Source organism: Gossypium hirsutum, chromosome A06 (genome assembly GCF_007990345.1).
Source record: "Gossypium hirsutum isolate 1008001.06 chromosome A06, Gossypium_hirsutum_v2.1, whole genome shotgun sequence".
NCBI lineage: Eukaryota > Viridiplantae > Streptophyta > Magnoliopsida > Malvales > Malvaceae > Gossypium > Gossypium hirsutum.
In genome coordinates, this window is record NC_053429.1 from 36,518,955 (window position 1) to 36,543,657 (window position 24,703).

The window sequence follows — 24,703 nt, forward strand, 5'->3', positions numbered from 1 at the left end:
GGACTTAACATTTCTTCTAACAGCTAGGGTGGCATATACTCTTCAGAAAAGTCTACCAAACCACCCAGCTCGCCTAATGCAGACTTTGTCCAAAGGCGCACTCAAAGAATACTTAAACTTAGTTGAATTGAACACCTTACTACTCAGAAGTCACTCTATATGCCTTACTTCTATCAACAGTATTCGAACACTAAGGCTTCAAGAGGCAGAATGTTACATGAATTAAGTAGTATATTTTTATGATATAAAAAATACAATTTCATCATTTTACTAGCATGTATCTTTATAATTTTTAAAAGATTAAATCAAAATCTTCTCATTTTTGAGGGGGCCAAAGTGCAATTTTACCATATACTAATTTAAAATTTTATAAACTATAAAGGTACTAAAGGTAAAAATTTCCACCTTAGTGGGGGTTAGAGCCCCTGATGCCATTGTTACCCATATTGATTCAGTTGAATGAGTTGATCATGAAACTGAAATCACACTAGTTACTCTATTAGCAACCACTCTAATTGACCTTGCACAAAACCCAATTGGATTTAATCAAAAAATGGTTGATCACCTTAGTGCTTCCATTGACTCTCATAGTCGAGTCATCACCAAATTTTGAGATGAGATTAAAGTCGTCTAGCAAATCTTAGATAGAAAGATTACTTTCTGCAATGACTTGTTAGCTTAGTTTAGGTAGTAAGTTTTGGGTGATTTTTAGGAAAATGAAGAGGAAATGTTAAATTTTATTTTAAACAAACTTGATTTTAATAAAGAGATTAATAGAAATTAACTTACCAATTTAAAATGAGTGGTTTGAAATCAAGATTTGGGTGAAGAAAATGCAAGAGAAGATTTGAGAAAAAATGAAGAAAGATTTGTGTAGAAGATGAAAGTGGTTTTTGTGAAAATAATTGTTCCCTTTACATATCCCAACTGGAAATTATACTCTTATACCATTGGTTTAACTACCACATAAGAACCTCTCCTATTTCTAATCTTATTTATACACTTTTAGACATTGACCTCTTTAATTTTATCTCTTTTACAAATTAATTCATAGGCCAAAATCCCAACTCCTAAATACCAACTAATTAATACAACTTAATACTCATAACTAGCTAATTAATGAATTGTTAATTTGACATATTGCCCATTCCTGAAAATCTCTTGGTTTAACTTTTCAAAATGGCTCGATTTAGAAATTCCAAGCATTTATTTGAATTTTGGTTTTCCAAAAATTTTTTAGTGTTACAATAAAACGATAACATTAATGACCATTTAGTAGCAATTTAAAATTCAATCACCAAAACGTAATTTAAACTATACGTAAATGATTATTTTTGTAGTTTACCCTTAAGATTGATAAGGTTAATATGTAACTTTTAGCCCTTGAACTTAGCTACTAAGCTCGCATTGATTCCTATAATTTTTTGGTCTATTTTGATACCTAAACTTGATATTTTTTTCCATTTTAGTCATTAAACTTGAATTCCATAAAAAATGCAATAGTGTAACATTTTAAGAATGCGTCACGTTATCACTTGAAATTTTTAACAAATATAATTTTATATTTTTTAATTTTTAAGTGATGATGTAACATAATTTCAAAAAAATTATTAAAATGATAAGAAAATTAATTTATTACTAAAATAATATGGGTTCAAAAATTTTTACCAAAATAATATGTTTCGTACAATAAATAGACTGGTGCAGAGAAGGTGTCCTCTTGAGCCTTGGTCTTTGTATCGATTCTTTTTATTGTAGCATAAGGTGGTAAGGGAGGGTTCAGAGCGGAATCTATGCCCAAATTGGAATACTTGCTCCATTCTTATTTGGGTAGAGATTCTCTGCCCCCACAAAGCAACACAAACATGGGTAAAAATTTAAACATTCGGTCCCACTATATAAACCCTTCCCCCCTTAAGAGAAATTCACAACACGGCAAAAAAAAATATATATATATATATATCGAAGCATGGCCAAAAAAAAAAGTTAAGCTCCTTATTTCTTTCAACTCTAAACCACCCGAAAAACCTAAACTACCAAAATAATCCATCAAAAAGTACAAAAATACATGTGATCAATTTCAATTCGGAACACCGTATTAACAAGGTGAAATTATAAAGTGTTTTTTCTTCATTTTCATCTTTATAAATAACTTATATTTAAATAAATAAAATATTTATATGTATGTTTTGGATGTTAGTGTAGAGATATTTATATGAAATACTAAGCGATATTCTTAAAAAAAATCATTGCAAGCAATTTGACTTTATTTTTTAAAATATTATGTATGCATGCGATTGTTATGCAAATTGTTTTTAACATTTATAGATGAATATTTATTATTGATAAATGTGGTGATTAATTTGTATGTTAGGGTTAGGAAATTATCAATTTAATGGCATAAAATTTTACATATATAAAAAATAAAAATAAAAACCTCTTTAAAATTCAAAATTCAAAAATATTTTTGTAAAAATATTTTAAATATATAAAAAAAATGTCAAAATTCAATATTATCTAAAGCGGACTAGACCGATTGGATCTAGAATCAATTGAGGTATGTTCCAGTGAGAAGTGAAAATTTAGTTGACCTGCAATCAATATAGACTAATTGAACCGAGCTAAAAAATCAATTAAATTGGCAATTAAACCAATTTTTATAAATTTTCATTTTTTATTTTTTAATAATTTACTTGCTTCGAAACAGTCAAATCAATTGTTCTGTGAACCCATTGGTCAGGCTAATTCGAAATCAATTCAACCGATTTTTAGCTTGGTTCTATCAATCCGTACCAGTTCACAGATCAATCGATTTTTTATCTCTCGCTGGTTGATCTGGACCTGTTTAGATAATATTGAATTTTAGATTTTGTTAAAAAAATGTTTAAAATCATTTTTATTTTTTATTTTTGAATTTTAAAAAGTGTTTTTATTTTTCTCATAATTTATTTATTTTGAAATATATATATAATTTTTAAAAATTTTATGTCTTTATTTAAAATATGAAAAAAAAATTAAATCTTTTATGTATTTTTAAAAAATAAGAATCAATTTGAAAAAAAATAAAAGTTAGGGATAAAAAAATTATTTTACTTTTGAAACCGTTAATTTTAATGAAAGTTCAGGTGAAGAGACCAAGACTTTTGGATAAAAAAAAAACCACAAGCAATTTAATATCTCAAAATTAAAATTTTAAATTTCAAAAGATTACACAGTGACTTTGGCATATTTGAACCTATTATTATTAGATGAAAAGAGAGTATCAGATTTTTTATATATATTTTTTTAAAAAAGAGCACGAAAGCCAACTGGTTGGTTACTTTACTCTCTTTTTTCGCCGAGGGAAAATCGGGCATGGCCGAGACTGAGAGCCAAGCACTTCCCACGAAACGACATCACCATCACCAAAACGACGATTCTGAAGGACAAGAGGATGATGATGATGAAGAAGAAGAAGAAGAGGACGGATTGGAGAATGAAGAGGAAGAAGAAGGAGCGAGTCGAGTCAGTGAGTCACAGGGTGCTGGCGCCGCGCCTCCGAGTGATGATGCTGGATTGAAACACTCTCAATTGGATACCCTACCCAATGATGATCCTCCCGAGGGTAACTTATCTTTTTTAAGTGTGTGTGTGTGTGTGTGTTTTTTTTTTTTTTTACGGAAGAATTTTGTTCTTTTCCCATAATTTTCCATAAAGTAAGCTCTTTTATTAAGGATAATGTTGTAATTGTTTTGAGGGAGTATATGGTGATCTCTCAGGGTTGCAGGTAAATTCTACTTCGGAATCCAAGGAAGGAGCTGAATTTAAGGTTAGTTTTCTTTTAGCAGTTAAAATCGTAATATTTAAGACTTCCATTTCGTTTTTTTTTCAAAGTCTGAGATTATGTTTTATTGTTCTCATTGACAATGTTTTAGGGTCTTCTTTTCTTTACAAGGAATTAAAATGCATGACTTTGTTTCCTTAAGAGTGTTTCGCCTTTATGCTATCATGACCTGAAGTTATAGTGAACTGAATCAAGTACTTTGGACTTGATTATCTTAGCTTTCATAAGTAGTCAGTACACCCCATGGTTCTTCTCTATAGTTGAATTATAGGATGTGGTACCACCTCATATGCAGTCTGTTCTTTTTGTTGTTAAAAGTTCTCATCTTTGGAATCCAATAAAACTTATTCCCGATCATTTTAATGAAAGAATTCTTGGAAATTTGTGGGTTATTGCGAGGGAACTCAAGGATTGAATTTAACTTTAAATGTAGAAACATAAGCCAGATGGATAAAAGCAAATATAAAATTGGAAAATAAATGTGCAAAAGGATGCAGAATGATTCCCTGCTAACATTGGATTATCCTTATCGAAGCTCTGGCAGTTATAGCTTCAAATGTTGTTGCCTTTTGATCTTTTTAGTGATTATTTATGTTGTCCTTCACGTTTGATTGTTGAATAAGTTCTTCAGAACAATTGCAATGATGTAAAAGGTCTTTATTGCTTTAAATTTTTTCTTGGAACTGCATGTCTTACTACTTAAGGTTCTCTCAGAGAAAACAAACTTATAAAAAATGCCCGAAATGAGAAAGGGACATATGTACAGTTCAATTTCTCTGTGATTGAATTGTTCTTTTAATGGAGTTCATCTTGGTTTAACTTTCTTAGGAGAAGGTTAACACAGCTGACCAGGAAGTTTCCCCTAGTTTGGCTGTCCTGAGTCCTGAAGCTCCAACTTCTTTGTCACAACAAGCACCAACTTCTGTTACACAAGGTATATCATCTGCTCCCACTCCAACCCTACAAGGACAAAGCCTTTATGATCAGAAAGTTAACGGTGCAACTGTGCCAAAAGCAAAGCAGCAAAAATCTTATAATCTTAAAATGGTATCTGTTGTTCCCATTGTGAAGACACCTGTGTCTGATGTTTACAATTGGCGGAAATATGGTCAGAAGCAAGTGAAGAGTCCTAAAGGTTCTCGAAGTTATTATAAATGCACTTTCTCTGATTGTCAGGCCAAAAAGATAGAATGCTCTGATGACACTGGCCATGTAATAGAGATTGTCAATAAAGGCATGCATAGTCATGAACCACCACGAAAAAATAACTTTACAAGGGAAAGTAAGATTGTATCTTCTGCTGCACGTGCTTCACATAATATTCAGCCCATCAGAATATTTAATGATTCTGACCCATCCACATCTTCTAAAGAATCTGTACCTGAAACAACTGTAAATCCTGAAAGAAAAGGACTGTTTTCTAGTGGCTCTGATGGGAATGGTGATGTGCAAGTGAAGGAAGAGCTCATGAGTGAACCTGAGACAAAAAAAAGGCAAGCATTCCTGTAAGCTTCTCATTGCCTTTGTTTTCTTTTGCTTCATGATATACATATATGTATGCGCATCCAGTCTGTGAGTCTGGTTTTAATTGTTTCTCACTGTTTTTGATAATCAGTATGAAGAAAGGCAATACAGTTTGTTCTGATTCTGTCCCGAAAACTCGGAAGAAACCTAGATTTGTGGTGCATGCAGCTGGTGATGTAGGGATCTCAGGTGATGGATACAGATGGCGAAAATATGGACAGAAAATGGTGAAAGGAAATCCTAATCCTAGGTGCCTGTTCACTTCTCATATTTTTCCCTAGAAGTTTTCATTATTTTATCCCTTTAAATAATTAGTCAATTCATATGGCTGCTCAGGCTTGTCATCATTGTAAATTTATGTTATGGTGGCTTGCTTCTTTTATGGGTCTGTAGTATGGGACCCAATCTCAAGGTTTACAACATTTCTTTGCTGTACTGAAATACTAGAAAAACCATTCATTTGTACAGTAGAGTTTTGTTGGAATTTATACTAGAGTGTTCCAGTGTCCTTCGTCCTTGCTTTTTTGGTCTCAGCACACCTTTTACCGTGTGTAAAGCTTTGTAAGTTTATTTGTTCGACAAATGTTGTCATTATATGTGCATCTCTATATCTCTTCCGAACCAATGCAAAATATTCTTATGAGGCTGTTGTAAAAGAGCCTGCCTTTATGATGCTTCTGTTAATTCTCTGCATGACCAATTTGGTCCTTCCAAGTAATTTTGTTTAACTCAGTTGTTATGTGCCAATTTACTTGAACCTGTACACGTTCTATTGGTTTTGTTTTGATTTTTTTTTTTTTTTGGCTGATGAATGTTCACTAGGAACTACTATAGATGCACTTCTGCTGGGTGCCCTGTACGTAAGCATATTGAGACAGCTGTAGATAATACAAATGCTATCATTATAACATATAAAGGTGTTCATGACCATGACATGCCTGTACCAAAGAAGCGTCATGGCCAACCAATTGCTCCTCTTGTTGCCGCTGCTGCACCTGCTTCTATGAACAACTTACAACATAAAAAAACCGATGGAGGGCAAAGCCCAGTTACATCAACCCAGTGGTCAGTAGGTACAGAAGGTGAATTAACTGGTGAGGCCCTAGATCTAGGAGGTGAGAAGGCAATAGAATCAGCTCGAACACTTCTGAGTATTGGATTCGAAATCAAGCCATGCTGAACTTAAATGGAGCTTTTGTGCTAACATCAGGCATATCACTCTATAAATACTGAACACAGGTTTGATTTTTCGTATTTGTAATTTTCCTTATTAGTGCTCTAGTTTCCTGTGAAGTTGAATGTTTTTCTGTTGTATTCCCTCCCAATCTGGTAGGAGCAAGGTTATTATAGTTGCGAAAGAAATATAGATTTGAGTGGCAACCCTCTTCTTGTCACCTTAGTTGGAACTATGTTCCAATTACTCCCTTCCCTTTTTATGTCACATGAGCTGGAATTTAAGAGCTTAGCTAAGGTATGCATATTTGTTGGGGTTACAGGCGTACAGCTGCAGCATTTAAGAGCTTATCTATGCATATCTGATTTGATGAAAAAAGGGTAAATATATTTTTTACTACTTTGAGTTTGGCTTCAATGTTCTAGTTGGTACCTATGTTTTTCATTTGCAGATCGATACCCAAATTTGGCCTTTGTCATACATTTTAGTCTTTTTAAAATTGAATGATGTGGACCAATTAGGTTTAGACATGTGGCAAGTACATCAGCTTATGTTGGTCCACATCTTCCAGTTTTAAGAGTTACAAATATGGATTAAAACGTGGGACAAAAGCCATAATTGGATACTAATCTGGAAAAGAAAGCATAGGTACACTCAAATTACCAAAAAGAAAGTGTATTTTACCCATTAAAATAATACACCGAAAAACTCTGTCGGCCTTTTTTTTGGTCACTGGTTTTATATTCTTTTGGAGGTGCCTCACCTAAACTTTAGATTTTGTCTTCCTTTGATATTAAAGGAATCTGGTTTACCCAAAAAAGCTGCTTCAAAGATACAGCATAATTTTTAATCTGTACAAAATCAAAGTATTGCTTTTAGACTTTATATTGAAAGAGGTGCATGCTTCTAAGCACTACTGCTGTAACAATTTTTTAATCACTATTTGGCAACCCAAGATCGAACCCTAGCATTTTACATGTTAATCTTCTAACATTTCATGACCATGCCTGGATTCCTAAGTTTTAACTGGGGCTAAGATTGTGATATTTGCCATTTCACATGGTAAAGAACTATTTAGATTACAAATCCCTTTTTAAGCCCTCAAGTATATCCTTTTCTTTTCTTTTCTTTTCTTTTTGGTTTAATTGATATGACTCGAGATTTGTAAGAAAAAAATCTAGTGGTTACTATCCAGATCTAGTGCAAAGCTTAGTAGGATAAAATAGGTACAGCTTGGAAGTATTCTAGGCATTTTCAGACAAGACACCCACCAAGACATTATTATCTCAATAAGAGAAGGAAACAAAGGGACCCAACATCATTAGTAGTATTAGGTACAATATAAGCATGTCTTGTAAGATGGAGCCCTTGCCCAAGGCTAGGGCACAAACATTTTGCCCCTAACCATTATTGCCATCGTTTTAAAGCAAATGAAGTTGTCAGTGTACGTTTTAGCTGTCCAACAACTTACAGGGTTAACACTTAAATTGATTCGCACTCAACCAGTCCCACTAATTAACCGTATGGTTGATAATCCGATGTTGACAGATCCGGTGGCAAATCCAGTTTCTTGCAGCTCCCCATGCCAGGATCTAGCTTGTAAAACATCACATGTAATTACTAACCATTCTAGCTATACAGGGACCGGAAAAATTGTACATCATATTGTAAAACTTCCATGACAGACAGGCCCCATCAGTATTAGCAACTTCATCAGGTAATTTTAATTTACTTAAGATCTACAATGTAGCAAATTCATGATGCATGAGTGTTCATGAAATTTTATACACAACCAGCTTAGTGAATCAGTCAATGTGATCAAACCAATGATCGAACCTGGAGCACCATCTACAGGCATCCAACCTCGTTCTCAGGAGAAACTCAATTCATCGATGGATATGGATAGTTCTGATTCGATCATGTTATCATTGTTTTTTTTCTCTTCGGGCATATCTTTGATCCCATTTTCTTCTTTTCCTTCTGCTGCTGTTATACAGTCCTGGAATCTGAAACAACTTGTGAGATGGTCGTTTGTTATTCCTGCCACTTGCATGAAAGAGTAGATGACAGTAGGCCCCACACTGCGAAAGCCCCTTCTTACCAAATCTTTGCTTATGACATCTGCTTTTGGAGTTTTAACCGGAACCTGTCGAGGATATCTGAATCTGCTAACTATAGGTTTGTGGTTCACGAAACCCCAAATATACTTGTCAAATGACCCGAACTCGTTTATAACCTGGCATCATCAAAACCTGCAAAAAGTTAGCCGCAATGATAATCATAGCCACTATGGATAGATCAGTTATGGTACTTTTACTTCAGCAACAAGGGGCAAGTACCGCATACAAGTGATTTATGGAGCACTGTTTTCATGCCAACCAAGGTTAGAAAATGGTGCAAAGAAGAACTAGAATCTACCTTAGATATTTGGTGTGCATTCTCAACAATAGCACGCAGCTTTAGTTCCGATAACAAGGAACTTGCTGTACTTCCAGGAGCTATTAACTTCTTCTCATTCAATTTTGATACAGCAAGAGGATCGAAATCGGCAAAAACTTCCCTGCAATAAATTTGTACTTTAGAATTGAGTCTGCTTATTCAATGGAAGCAAGATCAAACTTCAATCGGAACAACACCTAAATATGTGTCTTTTGCTTAGGATAGCAGGCCATGTAAGTTCAGACAATGCACCCGCAAGTACGAGTAGCTCGAACAGTTTCCTGCATGTGGATTAAACAATTTTGAGCAAGAACTCATCAAATGAAATGCTTTTTTCTCAGAGTACTCATTTAATCAGTGATAACCAGATGCGAGCAAATTCAAGATCACATACTTATCATCATGTACGGGAACTCCCCACTCCTCATCATGGAAAGCAACATAACTCGGATCTGATGCCAACAAAGAAAAAAGAAAACTAGGTGAATGGAAACAAGAAATACGAGCAATTAAAGCATCATGGAAATAAGCATGCTTATTCAATGGAATAAAAACTCCATCAAAAGTTAGTGAGTGATGCCGTGGAGCTGACAGTTTCATTCAGAATATAATGCTTGAACCTATAAATGCATAACCAATTTGCATTCATGCTATTAAAATGCAATACCATGTACAAGTGTGCAAAATCTAGAAATATCAAGTAAACGGATTGCAGATGAAAGTTGGAAAGATAAAATACAACACATTTTAACCTATTGCTCGATTTAAATCATAAAAATATATCAAAATAGTATCGAGTTACAACATTTGTTATTAGATGGCACTACTGAGCATGTTAGGCTAATTTCTTTTTCATGGCTTAGGAAAACCTCAGGACTGATTAATCTAACACGTTCCAGATTCAGAATGCCTCCACCAGTTCTGTTCTGGTATCAGGCTGATAAAGTGGTTTCCAATGGTCAAAGGTCGGTACAATATCGAGTTGCACTATAATGAACCAGTCGAAAACCAAAAGAATCATCTTTTGGAAATGCATACAAGATATAGCAAACTCACTCACGTAACTTGTATCATTGCCTCCGTTTACAAGCAAACCTCATGCATAGTAATGTTTTGTACGAAACCAACAACTATATGCATTAGAAGATCAGTTTTTCGATAAGAACAGTAAAGTTCGGTGATCGTAATAAGAGAAGAGCCACCATTTACATTTTGTCTAAGTAGAAAATTTGAGATACAACCGTATTTGGTTCATAGCGCTAGATGCTAAGCTTTTCTTGCGCCTTTGACTGTAAATCGAACCTAACCGAATACTGCAGTTTTGCGATTGAATAACTCGAAAGGCATAAACAATACAAAAGGTGTTCCTAGTGCAGGGGAAAATTCCGTGTCCTAAGAGATAAATTTGAAAAGAAAATAATGTTAATATAATTTCTAATCAATATTTGAAAAAATAAAAAAGAACGCACCTGTATTTAGGGTCACCCACGCGCATCTCTTCCTCCTATGTGAATCACCAGGCGGTGAATCCAAACCGCCATCCGAAACAACACTTCTCGGAGTTGATGGGAATGGCTTCCTCCTAGTTCCTACACTATTAGACCAAATTAACCTACCAGTAGATGCTCGACTGTGAAATGAATCCGTGGAAGCATCAGACGAACATGAAGCGTTTAATGATAAGTTAGAATGTAGTAACTGTTCATGGCGGCGTAGCACCGAAGGAACAACGCTAACAGAATGGGAATTAACTTTGGATGATGGAAGGCCATTTTTCTCCTCTGCTAAAGTGGCCTCAGCTGAACACTTTTCAATCTTCCTCAAAGGCTTTGAACCTGGTTTTCTTGCGCTCAAAGAACCTGTCTTATTCCCCGCTGGTCCCAATACAGGCCTTGCCTCGGAATCGGCCGTATTCATGGACCTCAGTCTCGGAGGACCGAACATATATCAAGAAACCGATTAAACCAACACTAATTATCAGGATATCGGTGTTCCCGGAATCTCAAAGCAATCCTAAGTTATCAAACATTGCCTATCCAACCCTCAAACTATGAAAACCAGTAAAATCATCATATTACTCAAAACAAACAAAGCTTGAACTTACAGTACACAAGATCTCAGCTTTTGACCCTTTTCACCCCAGAAAACATAATCAAATTTACAATTCTACCATTCTAAGCTACATTCAAACCCTAAAAAAATCCCACATTACCACACAAAACCCACATTTCCTTCACTCTCAAAGTCTTCCAAAAAACCAGCTTGGGAACCCTAAAAACCAATACCCAAACCAAAGTTAAAACCAAAAATCAGATAAAGGGTCGAACTTTAAAGCTAAAGAAGAAAGAAACAAAAAGAACAGGGAAAATGGGATCATGTTATATGTATACATATTCATTTAAAGCGTACAAATTTAGCCTATTAAAAAAAACAGAGAGTCCATTCTGCATTGTGAAAAAAAAAAAGAGAGAAAAGAGTATCTAATTTCTATTGACCTTAAAGGAAAAAAAAGGGGTTTTGTAGTATTTTTGTTCAGTCACTAGCTGATGAAAAAAGCTGACACACTTGCTGGCAACAAGTCCATATTTTTCTTCCTCCTTTCTTTTCCCGAGAAAATGCGGGAAAGTAACCGAGAAAATTCGATCAGGGGCTAGAAGAGACAACAAGAAAAAAAGGGTTCGATCTATAAGATTGAAAGTTTCTCTCTCTACATTACTATTATCTATATAATTCAGAGACGGAAGTAAAAAAGAGAAGCAGCCAAAGCGTGGAAGAGAGAGAAAAGCAAAGATTGGCTTTTTATTCACAGTATTTTCTTTGCATTTGAGAATAGAGAGCGACCTGTTTATTACTTGCTATTCCGGGTTACTGTTTTTGGGAGTCAAAAAAAACGTTTGCTTTCACTTCCTTCCATTTCATCACAGATGGTAAGAATTGAGGTTTAAGCATCAAAGTTTATGTTTTCTTTGTTTTAAAATTTTGATCTTTCTTAAACATAAACATTGTATCATCTTTATACTATTGTCTAATAATACTACAAATATATTAGATTCTAACATGAATGTTAAAGATTAAACTCAAACCCAATTGATTTTAAATTTCTCAACTTCACTATTCACTATTTTAAAATTTATTTTATGCTATATAATTTTAAAAAAAAAACACATAACTACTTTTATAACAAATTTTGGGTTTTTATTTAAGTTGGTATGAATTAATTTAATAAATTATTATGGTTATAGTCTATTTAAGATTTTTTTAATGTGTAGAGAAAAGAAATGATTTTAAAATTCTAATTAGGCATTTAATAGAAAATGTATTCGGAAGTGCAGAAATTTGTTCATCCTATCTTATCATTGGAATGGAAGTTTTAGTTACCATAATGTCATGGGTCGCCTAACAAGGTTCCTCAAAAATTTTCTATTCCACAATCATTCTCTTACCTTATTAGTTCTCTCACCTTCAATGTTTTATTATCTAGTAATATTATTTAACTTTTATTATAAATTCATCATATTCTTATTATCTTTATTCTACATTTAATTTTATTTATATTTATTTTTTTATCATGCTATTGCTCAAAATGTTTCAAATTTTGTAACAAAAAAATTAAAATCGATACATATAGCTTAATTTGTGAATCACACCAGATTAACAATAAAATTTTCTACTTCTTCAAGAAGAAATCGACCGAGTCCTTAAAAACAATAGGTGTTTAACTCTGTATTTATTGATTAGAAAAAAGATTTGGTGCACCAAATAACTCATTTAATGAGTTTTTTTTTTAATGTTTCATATCACGGATGTAAGCAAAACATTAATGCTTGTAAATTATTTGAGTTTGACTCAAAAAATATTTTAAACTCGATTCGGTAGTTATCAAGTCGAGCTTGAGCAACTCGAGTTATCAATCGAGTCGATTTTGAACTTAATAATACTTGACTCAAACGGCTTACGAGCCTTATCAAGCTTTTCATATTTTTACATATTGAATTATATTATTACCCTTAATATATATTATTAATACTAAATTTAATTATTGAGTTGAACTTGAATATAAAAATTGATAAACAAATTAAATTGAACTCAAATAACTCAATCATATCTCGAGTTAGATATCGAATTTCAAATTTTAAATTTAGCTAGATTATGCATATTATTTAATTAGATGAATATTAAATTATAGAAATCAATGAGCAGAGGTGTAACTTGAATTATAGTATCCTATGTGATCCTTCACCATGGGCATTCAATTTACTTGTCTCTACTCAAACAACTAATTAGAAAAAGGAACATTTCATTTTTGGGGTTTAGTTAGTGATGTCAGAATCACTTTGACTCATTCAACCAAATATAAACACATGGTTTTTACTGTGTATATTTTTTTTTTGATCAAACAAAATTTAATCATGTTTTTTTAATTTCATTACTAAACTTTTTTCCACATTTTTATCGGACAATTTTTTTTTTAATTTAGCCGAATTTCATTGAGGAATGATGACTTAATACTCGAGATCATCATATGAAAATATTTAAAAATTTTAATAAATAAAATAATATAATTATTTTTTAAAATTTTTTATATGATCATGTGAAACAATCCTATAATTTCATCTCATCATATATTAATGAAATTCAAATTTAATGAACAAATTGGAAAAAAAAATCAAATTCTAGAAACTAATGTGAACAAAAAATTTAAATATCAGTATGAGAAAAAATTCCAAAATTGAGGGATCAATTACGGTATTGACTTTTTTAAAAAATATTCAAAAAATTTTAAACTTACATTGGATTTGAGATTAATCATTACCAAATTGAAAACATTTAAATTAAGGGTGGGTTTGGATAGACGGTGAGGTGCGGTGCGGTGCGGTGCGTTTAACTTATTTTTTATCACACGCTACAATATAGTTATAGTATCTAATTTCACCGCCACTGTTATCTTTACACTAACAGCAAGTAAACACACCACCCATTCAAACCCACCTTTAAAAACTTTTTCAGTGATTATAAAGTTCCAACATTTTCAATAAATACACTTTTTAAAAGTTCGAACACTTACTAAACTTGAGTTTTTAGCAAGCAAATCAATAAAAAAAAATCTATCAAATTCTAGAAATTAATGTGAACAAAAAAATTTAGGTACAAATTCGAGAAAATTTTCTATATTTAGGATCAAAATTTAAAGATGTCACATTTTAAAATTAGGTCATATTATTACATGAAAATCTTAAAATGTCTTGTTATCAAATATTGATGAAATTCAAGTTTAAAAATAAAAATGAACATAATTACTAAATTCATGTATCAAAATAGGTTAGAAAAAAAAATACAAATATAAAAATAAACATAATATCTAAATTTAGAGAGAAAAAATATATATCAACCAAAAAAGATTGAAATAGAGAAAAAAAATTATTAAAAAAGTTGGCAGCTTAATCTATTGAAAAGGAAAACTCATGGTGTTTTTGCAGGATGTAGAGTAAATAGTAGTACCCATTTTTGAGTAATGCTTGAATTGAAGGTGATCTTTGTTGACCAGTCAAATTTACCCAAACCATACCATTTCATCTCACCAAAAACTGAAGGTAATTGGTATTTAGGTGAGTAATCTTCTCTTTTGTCTACTCAATTTTTCAACTTTTTCTTACCTTTATGGTGTAAGGTATTTTCAACTAAAAAAACAGGTCAAATAGGAATCGCCCATTTTTCTATGTCAAATTATAAAAATACTCATTCTATTTTATTTGAATTAGTCTTTTTATATTAGTATTAGATACACACCACGTATCATTATCTGATTGCGTTGTTAGTGAAGTCAACACTTATAGATAAAAGTTTTAATGAAAAGATTAATTTACACTTTAATTTAATATATAAAAACTAATTTGATATTTTTTGAATCACACTCCCAATACAAAAACCACCACGGCACTTTTACAATCCACTTCCTCAAGCTTGTGGGATTTATATGTTTAGATCATGCACTATCTGTAAGTTGAATATCAATTTTAATTCCTACTAAATAATAGTAGTTAAAGTAGATATAATAAATTTTGCTATTCATCTTTATCATGCGTAAACTTCTATTATCTAATTTGATGTTTTTAATTTTTATAATTTTTAAAATTTAAAATTTTAATCATGACTTGAATAATAATCAATAACTCCATTAATTAAAATGATATAGTCTTTTTTATAAATCTTCAATGGAAAGAGGAAGATGACATCATATTACACATAATATGTCTGCCGCATAAAAATTTCAAAATAGTAGAATTTAATGACCATTATTTATAGTAAAATGAAAAATTAAAAAATATAAAAATTAAAAATAACCCAATTAAAATATACAAACCAGTCTAAAGATATTAATAGCATAATTTCACTTTTCAGAAAAGAAAAGAAAAACTAGCACCACTAATATAATAAAGATGAAAACCAAGCATTATAGAATTTGAAACCTAGTAACCTATTAAGCAGATTGATACATTAGATCAAGTTTTGATTTGAAGTGGGAGCCATCAACCGAGAAACATGGGGAAGGAAGGAATCAAGTTTTCTTACCAATCACTTTTATTATATTTTAATGGCTGCCATTGATTTTTCTTTTACAGTGGGTGGGTGGGACTCTCATTTTGCCATTCCATCGACAAATATATACCTATCATTAGTATATCAGAAGAAAGGATCAAAGTTAAAATATGTGAAAGAAGGTTTATAAAATAAAATAAAATAAAAGAAGAAAAAGCATGTCAAAACCCTTTCTTGCATATAATCAAAAGTGGAGTGAAAAAAAAAGACAAAGGTTTCATTTCTTCAAAACTTCAAATCAAAAAAGATTTACTTAGTTGTTGGTCTCTACTCAAGATGGAAAAAAGCATAAAATGTAGCCTACCACTCATCATGATTTCTATGCATGTATCAATCACAAATCAAAATTTGCTGTGAAACCATAATTTTAACCATGAATATCTACTTTTCTTTTGTTTGAGATTTCTAATGTGATTGGTAATTATATTAGACTTCAACTTTTAAATTTGGAATTAAGTCGGGTTAAAACTCATATATATATATTCACAAAACTCAAAATTGAAACGTACTTATCACTCGATTTAACATAAGGTGGTGATGCTTACCTTCCAATGTAACTATCCATCACAAGTTGGTTGATTAGGGTTAAATGTGCTTTCTTTGCTGTTGGAGGAATGATGGCATCAGCTATTTCTGTTGGATATAATTTGTAACATTCTAGAATATATTTACTCATTACTTACATGTATTTATATTTAATGAATGTATTAGAGTAGATGTATCTAGTTTAATGAATATATTTAGAGAAGATGTATCTAGTAGTCATGCATGTATTTAACTAGGATACTTGAATGTGTTGAATCCAATACTCACGTACAACTACTATATAAATAGTTGTATATAGTGAAGCATGGAAAGAGAAAGTATAAAGAAGACAAAGTTTAATACGAAGTGAGTTCATTTCTTTTCTAAAAAGTTATTTCTCTTCCACCTCCATCCAACAAAGTGGTATCAAGAGCTTGGTTCGATAGTAAAAGGTGATGACCAACAATGGAATGTTTCCATTTCAATTTCCTCATCTTATGAAAGATAACTATGAAAATTGGTGCCTCCTTATGAAAGCTCTACTTGGCTCACAAGATGTGTAGGAGATCACACAAAATGGTTATGATTTTCCTCAAGACGAGGCATCTTTGTCGCAACAAAATAGAGACACCTTGGCGATGACAAGGAAACGTGAGAGATTTTGTAAATTTCTCTCCAAGAAGTTGACAAAGTGAAGAAGGCTTGACTCCAAGTATTATAATATGAGTTTGAAACTTACGGATGAAGGAATTTGAGTCAATTTTGGATTATTATTCAAGGGTGTTGGATATTGTTAATCAAATGAAGAGATATGGAGATACCTTAGAAGATGTTCAAGTTATTGAAAAGATCATTCCTTCTTTGGTTCCAAAGTTTGATTTTGTGGTTTGTGTCATTGAGTCAAAAGATTTAGACTTTATGACTATTGAACACGTAATGGGTGAGTTTCAAGCACAAGAAGACAACTTCAAAAGGAGACAAGATGAGTCTTTAGAACAAACTCTCAAAGACAAGGTATCTTTGAAAGATTTCTGAGAAGAAAAGAACCAAAGATGTAGAGGCTGTGGATGCAGACGCGGACGCGAACGCGAATGCGGACAAGGATGAGTACGAAGACGATGAGAGGTTATGATCAATGAGGACATGGAAGAAGTGATCGTGGAAATAGCAACAACGATAATGAGAGCCCATCAACTAGAAATCATGGAAGAACGAGGGGAAGAGGAACAGGTAATTATCGAAGATCAAATGAAATGAGGTATGACAAGTCTAGTGTTGAATGTTACAATTGCCATAAATTTGGCCATTTTTCTTGGGAAAGCCAAAATGACTCTAATGAAAATGAAAAGATGGTCAATCTCATTAAAGATCAGCAAGATGTGGAAGAGCCAACTTTATTGTTAGCACCCAAGAATGAAGAAAGCACTGATGCATGCATATGGTATCTTGACAATGGAGTAAGCAATCACATGTGCGGATACAAAGAGGCTTTTGTGGAACTTGATGAGAAGGTTAGAGGCAATGTTTTATTTGGAGACTCTTCGAAAGTCCAAACCAAGGGAAATGTACCATTCTAATTTCTCTAAAGGATGGTGGTCATAGCCTTATTACCGATGTTTATTATGTTCCTAAGTTAAAAAACAATATTTTAAGTTTGGGGCAACTACTTAAAAGGGGTTATGAAATTCAGATAAAAGATTGTTTCTTTTGGCTAAGAGTTCAATATTCCAACTTGGTTGCTAAAGTATCCATGTCGAAGAATAGAATGTTTATATTGAATCTCAAGAAAATTGAAGTAAAGTGTTTGAAGGCTAGCGTGAAGGATGAAGCATGGTGTTGGCGCATGAGATTTGGCCACTTGAATTTTGGAGCACTCAAGGTTCTCGGAGAAAAGAAGATGGTTAAAGGAATTCCAACAATTAGCCATCCTAATCAATTGTGTGAGGAGGGTTTCCTGGGCAAGCATGCAAGATCAAGCTTTCTGAAAGAAGCAACATCAAGAGCAACCGAGCCTCTTCAACTTGTTCATACCAATATGTGTGGACTAATCAATCCGCCATCATTTGGTAAAAGTAAATACTTTTTGTTTTTTATTAATGATTATAGTGGAAAGACTTGGGTTTACTTCTTGAAGCAAAAATTTAAAGCCTTTGTTGCATTTAAAAATTTCAAAGCTTTTGTTAAAAAAAAAAGAGTGGTTATGAGACAAAATCTTTAAGGTCTGATAGAGGAGGTGAATTCACTTCCAATGAATTCAATGAATTTTTCAAACTATATAAAATTCACCATCCTTTAACGGTACCTAGATTGCTACAACAAAATGGTGTAGCAGAAAGGAAAAATAGAACTATTCTTAACATGGCTAGATGTGTGTTGAAGGCAAAGAATATGCCCAAGGAATTTTGGGTCGAATTTGTTTCTTGTGCAGTTTACTTGTCCAACCACTCACCAACAAAGAACATGAATGGTATAACACCTCAAAAAGCATGGAGTGGAAGAAAGCCAAGTGTTAGACATCTACCAGTGTTTGGGTAGCATTGCTTATGCGCATGTATGCAACCAAGATAGATTGAAGATCGATGATTAAAGTTCAAAATATGTTTTCACTGGTTATGACTCAAACTCCAAAGGCTACAAGTTGTATAACCCAAGCAATGGGAGGATTATCATAAGTCTATATGTTGAGTTCAATAAACAAGCAAGTCAGAATTGGGAGGCCCAAGAAGAACAAGCTTATGATTTATTTTCTTATTTTGAGGAAGAATAAGACACAGTGGCACTGGTGCAAGACATGACTCCTTTATCTTCACCTACTTCAATCAATGAAGCAACTTCAAAAGAAAGCCCGACTGAAAAACCTTGAAAAATGAAAAGTATATATGACTTGTATGATGCTACTGAAGCTATTAATGATTTGTTTTATTTATTTGTAGATAGTGAGCCACTTAATTTCGATGATGTCATGAAGGCCGAAAGATGGAGACTAGTCATGGATAAAGAAATAAAATCCATTGAGAAAAATAACACTTAGGAGTTATCTAAACAATTCATTTACTTATTTCCTTAGTGGCTCAAATAAAGTGAAAAATACATCAATTTGATGTGAAATCGGCATTTCTTAACTATTTCTTGGAAGAGGAAGTGTACATTAAGCAACCCATGGGATACAATGTCCTAGGACAAGAAGATAAATGCATAAGGTTGAAAAAGGCATTATATGGGTTAAAACAAGCACCTCATGCATGGTATAGCCACATCAACAAGTATTTTCGCGACAATGGATTTGTTTAGTTTCTTCATGAACATGCACTCCATGTCAAGATAAATGATGGTAGAGATTCTTGATAGTTTGTCTTTATGTGGATGATTTGATCTTTATAGGAGACACTCTAAATTTAATTGAAGAATCCAATAAGCACATGTCACTTGTTTTTGACATGACTGATGTGGGGCTCATGTCTTATTATTTGGGCCAAGAAGTGAAACAAACGGATGACGGCATATTCATCTCGCAAGAAGGTTATGTAAAACAAGTGTTGAAGAAATTCAAAATGCTTGATTGCAATCCTGTTGAAACTCCAATGGAGTGTGGAGTGAAGTTTTCAAAGTTTGATGATAGAATAAAAGAAGATCCAACTATTTTCAAAAGTCTTGTGGGAAGTTTGAGATATTTAACATGTACAAGGCCTGACATCTTATTTACAGTTGGTGTAGTGAGTTGCTACATGAAAGCTCTTACCTCAGCTCACATGAAGGCTAATAAAAGGATTCTTCGTTACCTAAAAGGTACGATTAAATTTGGGTTATTCTACTCATCTTCTTATTACTTTCAACTCTTGGGATTTTGTGATAGTGATTTTACCGGTGACATTGATGATAGAAGAAGCATAATTGGATTTGTTTTTTTCTTAGGAGATTGTTGTATCTCTTGGAGTTCTAAGAAACAACCTATTGTGACACTTTCAACTTGTGAGGTTGAATATGTGGCAACAACTTCTTGTACTTGTTATGCTATTTGACTCAGAGAATTGTTGAAAGAACTTCAATTGTGTAACAACCCGATTTTAATGGTGTCGAAAATGGTAGTTTTGGGACCACAATTTTTGACAAGAGAGTCAATAAATATTATTAATTTAATATTTACAAACATTTAGTAAAGTCATATTAAACGTTAGTTAGGAAATTTAAATGTTTAAAACGCTAATTGAGCAAAAAGGATTAAATCATAAAAGTAACAAAAGTTAAATTCTATTAGTTAAATATATTACCATGAAAAGGGATATAGGTGGACTTAAATGGCAATTATGCCATGTCAATGGTTAGTGGACGGTTTGATGACCAAACCCTTGATATATTCATGATGAAATTATAATATTAATATATTAATATTAGATATTAAGTGATAAAAGGAAGGAAAACATTTTTTTTTTCTTTTGTTTATCTTCCTAAACGTGAGAAACTCCATTTTTGGAGCAAAGAAGGTTCGGCCAAACTCTCTTCTAAGCTTGGATGAGTTTTTAAGTTCCATTTCTTTTGATTTTCATGTTTTTGAGTTCGTCTTAGTTTAGTCTAGCTATCCCAGGGTTTTTTTTGTGAAATCGTTAGAAGTTTAAGGACTTACCATGAATATGGTAAGTAAGCCTGTGAACTTGGTTGTTAAATCCTTGGGTTTGAAGGTTAAGTATAAGTATTTTTAATAGATGATTTTTTATCATTTTAAGTTTAAGGACCTATTTGAGAGGATAGTAAAATGCAATATGAATAATAGGAAATGATAGAAAATTTAGGTTGAATTGAATACATAGAAAAATTGGCTAGTTTGGTTTTTGCATGGATTATGGTTAAATTGTGAATTTTGGTTTAAGGACTTAATTATACCAATGTTAAAGTGTTGATGGTAATTTTGTAAAATCACCTTCAAAAGGGTTATGGGTTCAAATTAATTATTTTTAAGATGACTTTGAATGATTTAATTGAATAAAATTATTATTCAAATCAAGACAAGTAACAACCGAACTTGAATTGTGGAAAGGCCAAAGTTTTAGATTAGTCGTCAGTACCTTTTTATGCGATCGTGTAGACGAGATAAGTTCGTTTAATGGTAAACTAACCAACCTTGTAATTTGATGGAAAATTTATTTATATTGCGCTTTGTATATAAATTGTTAATTTGATATTTGGGTGATATTGTAAGTTTGTGTAATTTAAGATAATGTGTGTAAAACATTGAGGATTAGGGAATGATATGGAAACATGCTCCGTTTGAGCCTTATGAATACTTAGGATACAAATGACACGTCATTAGAGATTATACATTTTCGGGTGCTGCTCTTGGGTGTCCCGTCGATGGCTGAGGTCCTGCATTTGTTACGGATTCTCCACAGCTCGTGTGAGCAGCATCGTATAGCCTAACATCCTGACCCACAGCTCATGTGAGCATTACATGATACAATTATACTTACATGTATAGGTACACTTTGTGTGAACATAGTTCCCGTATATCCTAAGTAAATCCATTTGGTTCAATAAGTATTAAAGTTTAAGCAAATGTGTGAGATGTATAAATGTTACATATATGTTGAATGTTATGTACCGGTTCACTAACTTGTAAGAATGGTGATTGAAATTAGGAATCAATTATACATATGAGCATGCTAATGGAATAATGCATTAACTTTATAAATTGAGCCTATTTGGTAAGTTTTTGTTTAAGTTTATACATGCTTACTAAGCATTATATGCCTATGTATGTGTCTTTCTTTTCTTGTAGATCATCGGTAAGCTCTATCGGTTGGAATTTTGTTGGAGCACAATCACACTATCCAATCATCGTTTTTGTAGCTTTCAGTTACTTTGGTTAAGGTTATAAATGGCATGTAATAGGGCTTAAATATTATCTGGGTTTGTTTTGATTAGGTATCAAGTCTATTTGTGTTTTATTGCCTTTTTTTAGGATGTTTTGTAAACATGGTATAGATATGTGATGTTAAATTCTTATGCATGCCCTTTTGAATGTGAATAGTATTAATTGTTTTGGCATGTTTTAAGCTTATTTAAATGTGTTTTTAAAGTATGGAAATTGTTGGTTTTTAATTTGGCTTGGAACCTAGGGGTTGGATGAAAGTTTACCTTGTTTTAGAAGCTTTTTAAGGTGCACATGGCCTGGGATGTTCCACACAGCCATGTGTGAAACCACACGACCTAGGCTATTCCACACGGCCTGGCCACACGACCGTGTGACTCCTGTTTCTAAAGTTTCAAATTTTTGCATATTTGCCTGTTTTGATTCAAATTTGTCCCAGATTGTTCCCAAACTATTTTTAAGGCCCCGTAAGCTCGATTTAAGTCCTTCGTAAGTGTATTTTTACCCTGATTTTTATAAGCTATTGAATGTTATTATTTATTTTACATATTTTGTTTTAGATTGATGATAAATGTCCTGATTTGTACTACAATGCCCCGTAACCCTAATTTGGCGACTGATTTTTTTTCCTTCCTTTTTATCACTTAATACCTAATAATAATATATTAATATTATAATTGCATCATGAAAATATCAAGGGTTTGGTCACCAAACTGTCCGCTAACCATTGACATGGCATAATTGCCATTTAGGTCCACCTATTTCCCTTTTCATGACCATTTAATTTATTTAACTAATAGGATTTAACTTTTTTGTTTTTACGATTTAATCCTTTTTGCTTAATTAGTGTTTTAAACGTTTAAATTTCCTAACTAAAGTTTAATATAACTTTTGTAACAGCCCGTTTTTGGGTCAAATCAGAACAGTAGTTTCGGGACCACAAATTCGAAGTAGAAATATTTGTTTTACTATTTCTTAAGGTCTACAGCATGATAGAATAATTGTGTGAAAATTTCGTTAAGAAATTTTATCGATTGAGTACTCAATTTGACTAGAAGGACTAAATTGCAATAGGTGCAAAATTTAAGTTCTATAGGCTAAAGGTAGTAAATTGTTATGAAATTCTAAATTAGAAGTCTTTAAATGGTAATTAGACCATTATACTTTAGAATGGACAAAAATGGATATGGAGTAGGTAAAATTTCAAAGTTTAAGTGAGGGGTAAATAGGTAATTTGGTAAATAAAGCCAAAATAACTAAATAAAAGATGTCATCTTCTTCAATTTAGTCCCCATAGTCGAAAATTAAAAGAGGAGACATAGTTAGGGTTTGGCCAAGCTTTTAAGTTCTATTGTAAGTCCGTTCTTGTCCCTTTTTTTTTTTAACAGTTTTTATATTTTTGAGATAATTGTAACTTGATTTAGCTATTTCAAGGACTAATTTGAAAGAAAATTAAAGTCTAAAATTTTACCCATGTTAAATATGCTTGTATTTTGATGTTTGATGGTAGAAAATGCATGTTCGTTGTTAGTTAAACAACGTTTGCAAAGTGATTTTTGATAAAAATGTTAAATAGGGACTTATTTGTAAAAGTCTATAAAATGTGTAGAAAAGTGTGAATAAATGAAAATTTTGGGCTATTATGAGTATAAATAATAATTAGCTAGGCTAGGGTTATGATGAAATTCATTTTACGAGTCTAAGGACTAAATTGTAAAATGTTGAAAAGTTAGGGGCAAAAATATAAATTTTTCCATAATGTGTTTTTGGGCTGAATTGAATAATGTAATGATTAAATAAGTTAAATGTAGTATTAAAGATCAAGAAAAATGAAGTTCGAGTGTAGATCGGGGGAAAGACAAAGTGTTTGACGAATAGGTCCTTTGGTCGTTTTTGTAACAGAGGTAAGTTTGTATGTTAAATAGGCTTTACTTTAGATGTATTCTAAATGCTTTAATTTATGCATGAATTGTGTAATCGATCTTACAGACACATTTAATGACATTTTGACAAGCGAGAAATCCCAATCGAACCTTAGGAATAGATTAGGATACAAGTGACATGTCACTAGAGTTTTATGTTATGTGATCACAGGTGATGGTCCTGTACGTCCTACCGGTGGCTAAGTATACCGGCATATGTTGTGGTTACTTGACAGCTTGTGTGGGCATCACAGTGTAGCTACGTCTCGACTGACAACTTGTGTGAACAGACCCGTTGATAGCTCGAGAGCGAGCACATATGTGTTATGAGATAAAGGCAACAATAGCTACATATGTGGCACCTTGTGTGCAAGGTTTCTCGTGTATCCGATATTATTATTCCGAGTGATTCATTGGGTATGACAACGATGATAGTAAGTATGAAATTATTACGATATGGTACAGGTATGTACTTTAACTTATGATTTATTAAATTCTCTAAATGAGGAACTCAAGGTAAGTTGCGATGGAATGAATTTATGATCATGAGAATATGGTAAATTACATTTCCTTATGATGTATTACTTACATGTTAATGTATGGTAAGGTTAGCTTATTTCTTTCATACGAGCTTACTAAGCTATATAGCTTACTCCATTTTATTTTCCATGTTTTATAGTGTCGCCAAGCTAGCTCAGATTAGAGATCGTCGGAGATTGTATCACACTACTGAACTGCTATTTTGGGTACCGATGATTTTAAATATTTTGAGAATATGACATGTATAGGACTTGGTCATTTTTTTATATGTGTCATTATGAACTTGGTCAAATGTA

At 32.5% G+C, this 24,703-nt stretch overlaps 2 protein-coding genes across 5 annotated transcripts; one reads left to right on the plus strand and one right to left on the minus strand.

The window, feature by feature from the left end:
- The first annotated feature begins 3,201 nt into the window (after positions 1-3,201).
- LOC107963011 (probable WRKY transcription factor 32) lies at positions 3,202-6,840 on the plus strand. 2 transcript variants are annotated; one of them, XM_041115642.1, is made up of 5 exons: positions 3,202-3,604; positions 3,759-3,808; positions 4,652-5,316; positions 5,439-5,597; positions 6,170-6,840. In XM_041115642.1, exons 1-5 carry the CDS (start codon positions 3,355-3,357, stop codon positions 6,525-6,527), a joined length of 1,482 nt encoding a protein of 493 aa, XP_040971576.1. In that variant the 5' UTR covers positions 3,202-3,354; the 3' UTR covers positions 6,528-6,840. The 2 variants fall into 2 exon arrangements, with proteins under 2 accessions (XP_040971576.1, XP_016755101.2); XM_016899612.2 differs by having other exon boundaries at positions 3,228-3,604; positions 4,652-5,328.
- A 1,382-nt stretch (positions 6,841-8,222) lies between these two features.
- LOC107961663 (probable GMP synthase [glutamine-hydrolyzing]) lies at positions 8,223-11,789 on the minus strand. 3 transcript variants are annotated; one of them, XM_041115644.1, is made up of 7 exons: positions 11,456-11,789; positions 10,430-11,231; positions 9,355-9,412; positions 9,158-9,241; positions 8,940-9,081; positions 8,623-8,757; positions 8,223-8,527 (listed from the first exon to the last, which is right to left on the minus strand). In XM_041115644.1, the coding sequence occupies exons 2-7, from the start codon at positions 10,902-10,904 to the stop codon at positions 8,447-8,449; spliced, it is 975 nt and encodes a 324-aa protein (XP_040971578.1). In that variant the 5' UTR covers positions 10,905-11,231; positions 11,456-11,789; the 3' UTR covers positions 8,223-8,446. The 3 variants fall into 3 exon arrangements, with proteins under 3 accessions (XP_040971578.1, XP_016753226.1, XP_040971577.1); XM_016897737.2 differs by having other exon boundaries at positions 8,223-8,757; positions 11,456-11,784; XM_041115643.1 differs by having other exon boundaries at positions 8,223-8,757; positions 10,430-11,784.
- Between the last annotated feature and the right edge of the window lie 12,914 nt (positions 11,790-24,703).

Bases quoted from the DNA above. Each gene is read 5' to 3' on its own strand.
- LOC107963011 (XM_016899612.2), top strand. From the start codon at position 3,355: ATGGCCGAGACTGAGAGCCAAGCACTTCCCACGAAACGACATCACCAT. The intron at 3,605-3,758 runs GTAACTTATCTT...GTGATCTCTCAG, and splicing joins CAATGATGATCCTCCCGAGG to GGTTGCAGGTAAATTCTACT. The intron at 5,329-5,438 runs GTAAGCTTCTCA...TTTGATAATCAG, and splicing joins AAAAAAAGGCAAGCATTCCT to TATGAAGAAAGGCAATACAG.
- LOC107961663 (XM_016897737.2), bottom strand. From the start codon at position 10,904: ATGTTCGGTCCTCCGAGACTGAGGTCCATGAATACGGCCGATTCCGAG. The intron at 9,413-10,429 runs GTGCGTTCTTTT...TGTTGGCATCAG, and splicing joins GTGGGTGACCCTAAATACAG to ATCCGAGTTATGTTGCTTTC. The intron at 8,758-8,939 runs GTAGATTCTAGT...TGATGATGCCAG, and splicing joins ATGCACACCAAATATCTAAG to GTTATAAACGAGTTCGGGTC.